Source organism: Dipodomys ordii, unplaced genomic scaffold (assembly GCF_000151885.1).
Source record: "Dipodomys ordii isolate 6190 unplaced genomic scaffold, Dord_2.0 Scaffold135, whole genome shotgun sequence".
NCBI lineage: Eukaryota > Metazoa > Chordata > Mammalia > Rodentia > Heteromyidae > Dipodomys > Dipodomys ordii.
In genome coordinates, this window is record NW_012267351.1 from 20,766 (window position 1) to 26,339 (window position 5,574).

Sequence of the window (5,574 nt, forward strand, 5' to 3'; positions counted from 1 at the left end):
AGTGGTGCTGTGACTCAAGTGGTAGAGCGCTAGCCTTGAGCTGAAGAGCTGAGAGACAGTGCTCAGGCTCACAGTTCAGGCCCCACAACCGGACCAAAAAATCAAAAAAAAAAAAAAAAAAAAAAAAAGAATGAAGACTGAAACCAGGCGCCGGTGGCTCATGCCTGTAATCCTACTCAGAAGGCCGGGATCTGAGGGTCGTGGTTCAGAGCCAGCCGTGAGACTCTTATCTCCAATATGCCAGAAAAACCAGAAGAGGCGCTGTGGCTCAAGTGGTAGAGCGCTAGCCTTGAGCTGAAGAGCTGAGGGACAGCGCCCAGGCCCAGAGTTCAAGCTCCATGACCAACAACAACAACAAAAAAATGAAGATGGAGGTAAGGGAGGGAGGGAGTTTGACTGGGCTACAGAATAGGATATATGGAAATGCCACAATGAATTAATGTGTGCTAATAACAACATGTATTTGTAAAAGGGCTGTTTCTCAATCTTGGCACAGGTGACATCTGGACTGCGTAATTTTTACGTTACTGGACGTTGCCCTTTACCCGTGGAGGCCAGCAGCCCTGCCTCCCAGATGTGACAGAAGAGAAACCCTCAGACATTGCCAGATGTTTGTAGGAGGGGGCGGGGCAGAGCGAGACTGCACTGGCTGATTGATGTCTGCTCTAAGAAAGCCTCGGAAGTAGTAACTTCTTGGTGTTCTTGCCCAAGACTGCACACAAATTCCGGTTCTTCTGAGAAGCTACTCTACAGGTTTTCATGAATAAAATGGCCGAAACATCAAGCAAGGTTAGTTACCATATTCCAGAACTTGTCGAAGGCCACGAGGAAGCCGGTGCAGACGCCCCGGAGCCCCTTGAAAGTGCGGATGTGAACGTTGACCTTCACCCCCTCCCGGATGCAGCGGTGGAGCTCGCCCAGGGGGCTGCCCTCATGCACTGCAAGGAGAAGACGCCAGAACACCGTGAATGTCTGCCCTCACGCCTGCAGGCAGCGCCGGAGACGCAGGAGCAACACCGATGGTGGAGAACCTGCGCCGTCTCCACAGTCCCCCACCTGCACCCCACCACCGGAGAATCACCGATGCTAAATGTGCCTGTAAACCTTCTGCAGGCAAAAATCCCACTCGGAGTGTACACATAACAGCTAGCGTCCTGTGTGGGCCTTAAACCAACTTTAATCACTGTAATTCTCATGCACCACAGACTGACCGGGAGCGTCCCGGGCTGGCCTTCCCCTCGGCCAAACCCACGGGCTACTTCAGCCCAGTTTGCAGTTGCTGGATCAACAAGCAGCAGCCTCTTTGTGCAGGGAGGAGAAGGGCGGGGCTCCAATGCAGATGCTGAAGTGCACCTGCTGAGCACCAGGTTCCTGAGGATGCTTTAAAGCATCTTGTGCAAAGAGCAGCAAGACAACTTCTAGTAAGAGCCAGGGCCAGACGGCCAGCTTTCACTGGGAGAGCTGCTTTCCCTTAGTGCTTGCCAGCAGTGCTGGAATCTTCCCTCATCTCCTGTTAACGGTCCCTCTCCCAACAGAGATGCTTCCGGAAGAACCGGACACAGCCACAGACATAACCTGATTTTCGCTCTCCAATTTGCTCTGGAGACTTTGTCATAAATAAATAACAAATCTTTGGCTGACTGGGCATGGGTGACTTGCGCCTGTAATCCTAGCTACTCAGGAGGTAGAGAGCTGAGGATCAAAGTTCAAAGCTATGCAGGGCAGAAAAAAAAAAATCCCAAGTCTTTCTCTTCAATTAGCCAGCAAAAAAAAGTTGGAAGCAGAGGTGTTGCTCAAGGGGGCTGGGCCAACCTTGGAGCAAAAAAACCCCGAACATCTAAAGTAGAGACTCCATACCAGTGCATGCACACGTGTGCATGTATGTACATGCACACACACACACGCATGCATGAACACACGCACACACACACATCTGTCTCCGGGTAAGTAGGTTTGTTATTCTTGACTTCCATATCCCTCCTTCATGAGCTGGTGGGGAAACAACTCATGGAAGAGAATGCCCTTGGAGGAGAGGAATGGGCAGATGAGGAGTAGGAGTTTATGTCAGATGGGGAAATGGCAGGAAGGCAGAGTGGGAGGAAAATGGCAGGAACAGTGGACTTAGGAAGGAACAGGAGGTTCCTTGGTCTGACCACTCCATTTAACTCTCTTCTAGCCATCTTCCAAAGTCCTTCGATAGATAACTACGTGTACATATTCCTGCATATGTGTTACAGGCTATGCTAAACAAAGAGCTGGAAACAACCTATAGGTCATTACAACTAGAACAGAACTTCAGCGAGTGACTACACATCCAGCTTCCTCATTCATAAAATAAGGTTGGAATAGTTTGGTTCTAAGTTAAGCTCAGGGATAAGCTGCTATAATCCTCTCACAGGAACCGATGACAATGTTTTGAATCACTCCTTTTGCCTATACATTACACTGCTGCCTGCCCCTCAGACACATGTTTCTACAGAGTAGACCAACCATTCTCTTTCCAACTATGGGGATTGGGGGGGGAGGGTAGGTAAGGGCATTACTATATTCCTCCCCTTACACCCGTAAAATGGAAAACAGGGCCAAACAGGTAGTATCTTAACAACAGCTCCTTAAATAAATGGCAAGCTAGATCATTTCAACTCTCACGTCTGTCATTTTTCTCTTGATCTTTTTTTTTTTTTTGCTTCCAAAGATTGAACCAAGTGCAATTCAAGTGAGTATTTCTTGCCTGGAGGGATCAAAATACAAACTCTAGTATGGGTTACTACACAAGTGGTAGAGAGCCCGCCTAATGAGCTCAAGGCCATGAGTTCAAATCCCAGTACAGCCAAAATAATAACCTATAACAATAATAGCAATTATAACAATAATTGTTATTGTAATAACAATAACAATAGTGTACTAGTACCATCCATAAGTGTCAAGGTGTCAAGGGGAAAAATGAGGTTCCCACTCGAAATGAGCACATGAACTCCTCCGGCCACCTTGGTGACCTCGGTGACCTCGGTGACAGGCTCCAATGGCAGAGAGCCACGTTTCTAAACCACAGTGACAAAAAACCTTGTCCCTGTCCTTGCAGGAAGCCGTTCTTCTAGACCCCGCCCTCGGCTGTTCCCAGGCCACGAGGACCAAATCCAGGTCAGCGCCATCTCCTCTCCTTTTCTCCGAGGTCTAACAATAGCTGCTCGGGAGGGAAGAGCGCTCTGGGCCTTTCTTCTTCCACAGCCCAAGTCAGTCCTGAGCCTGGTCAGACGGCTGGCTCTCTGCGAGTCCCTGGGTCCCCTTCACACACCCACAGCCGTCACCACTGCCAGCGTCACCACCATCGCCAGGCTTCTCTGAGGAGCGGGGTCTCTGGTAAGTTTAACTTCACCCTCATCCCTGACACGGCGCCGTCGGTGTAGAAATGGTGGCTAAGCCTAGTGCACCTCCCTTGGCACCAGCAGCTCCAGACTGCAAGGCCGAGGCCCCAGCACCCAGCAGCTGGCAGGTGCACGGCGTGGAGACCCTCAGCTCTCAGTGGCACTGCCCCTCAGCAGCCAGGCCCAGGAGCTTTGGAACATCTGGAAAACTCTTAACTTGGCCATCAGAGATTTGCAGCCCAGGCCCTTCCCAGCCTTCATTTAAGCCACAGATTCACACCTGTGGCTTTTAGGTGGTTAACTGGAGATAAAGAGTCTCATGGACTTTCCTGCCCTGGCTGGCTTTGAACCACAATCCTCAGATCTCAGCCTCCTGAGAAACTAGGATTATAGGTGTGAGTCAGTGATACCTGGTTTTTTGTTTTTGTTTTTGTCAGTCCTGGGGCTTGAACTCTGGGCCTGGGCATTGTCCCTAAGCTCTTCAGCTCAAGGTTAGCGCTCTACCATTTGAGCTAAGCAGCACTTCTAGCTTTTTGGGGGTTAATTGGAGATAAGAGTCTAATGGAGGGCTGGGAAGGTGGCTCAGTGGTAGAGCACTTGCTTTGGATGCCTGAGGCCTTGGGTTCGATTCCTCAGCACCACATAATCAAAAAGAAAAAAAAAAGCCGGAAGTGGCACTGTGGCTCAAGTGGTAGAGCGCTAGCCTTGAGCTGAAGAGCTGAGGGACAGCGCCCAGGCCCAGAGTTCAGGCCCCACGACCAACCAAAAAAAAAAAAAGTCTCATGGACTTTCTTGCGCAGGCTGGCTTTGAACCATGAACCTTAGATCTCAGCCTCCTGAGTAGCTAGATGACAAAGTGTGAACTACCAGCACCTGGCTCTGGCTTTCTTTTTAAGCATCTCTCTCTCTCTCTCTGTGTCTCCTTCCTTCTTTCTTTTTCTTTTCTGTGCTGGGGTTTGGCCCTGGCGCCCTGAGCTGTCTGGGCAGGCTGTCTACCGATTGAGCTACACCTCCAGCCATTCCCCGCTTTCTGAAGGTCACCAACGCTCTGTAATGTCAGCTCCCCTCAGTCATGGAGCCCTCAACTTGTTTCCTCTGCCACAAGCAACATGCCCAGTGACAAGGGCGCATGGCTCCAGGTGAATATTTAACCATGGAAAGTCTGTGACCAACAAAATAAAGCCACGGTCGCCCACCCACAAAAAAACATTTCTTGGGAGGAAAAAAAAAAAGTAACTGATAAAAATGTCAGACTCGGAGTGCATTTCAACAACCGCATTAGGATAAAGACATATAGGTAACTAACATAGGCCCCCCTCCCCTGCCCATGCTCTTATTTTAGGAACATTCACACTTTGTGTTTCTGCAGGGCAAGCAAGCTGGCCCTTGCCTGGGCAGTGGTGCCCCGGGACAGTACATCACCCGGCCAACAGAGGCACCCACACCTGCCCAGGGCTTTTCAGGATCTCTCCCTCAATAAATACATTGTAAAAATGAAATAAAAGAACCTCTTGCTCCTGCACCCTCCCGCTGGAAAGGGACTCATCTGACAATGTAACAAGGTAATGACCAGGCTGTAGAATCTTTGTACGCTAAGTAGGTCACTGCGATCACCGGGCAGATGTTAGCACTGTTGCTATACATGACAGAAGATAGAAGCCTGGGCTGCTTGGCTTCTCTCTTTTTTTTTTTTTTTAGATAAAATTCCATTTATACAAGACCTGCCTCACCCATCAGAACCTCCGCCGTTTTCAGCTTTACTCCAAGAGTCTATTAAGAAGCTCTAAGAATCTCCCTCGTGCCACTCACAACCTTCAGATCTTAAAATAACCCGCATTTAGGGTAACAGGGAGCGTGACAGACGCGGTCCTCCGCAGCCCCTCGGTGCCTGAGACCCGGCCCGCGCCGGTGCCACCTCGCGCCCGCTCCATTCCAACACCAGTGAGTTAGTTAATTTTGGGGACCAAGTCCCTGCAGCCGGTATGGGGAACCCCAGAGACCCACCTATATCACACTCACACACACACACACACACACACACACACACATACACACATACACAGACACACACACACGCCCTCCTCCCCACCCAGCCGGGGTTATGAGAGGATGTCTCACTCTGCCTCAATGAACCGAATCCTCAAAATCCCGTTACCCAGACCCTCCCCGCCTCCCACGTCCTCCCCGCCGACACCCAACTTCTCCAGCC

The 5,574-nt window shown here is 50.3% G+C and overlaps 1 protein-coding gene across 1 annotated transcript in view; it reads right to left on the reverse strand.

Annotated features, from left to right (window-relative positions):
- Lsm11 (LSM11, U7 small nuclear RNA associated) overlaps positions 1-5,574 on the reverse strand; it is an 8,955-nt gene that overhangs the window by 2,049 nt on the left and 1,332 nt on the right. Inside the window, exons 2-3 of the mRNA XM_013030871.1 lie at positions 2,912-3,041; positions 799-938 (exon numbers count right to left, since the gene is read on the reverse strand). Coding sequence (XP_012886325.1) covers positions 799-938; positions 2,912-3,041 — 270 coding nt within the window. The remainder of the gene's footprint in view (positions 1-798; positions 939-2,911; positions 3,042-5,574) is intronic.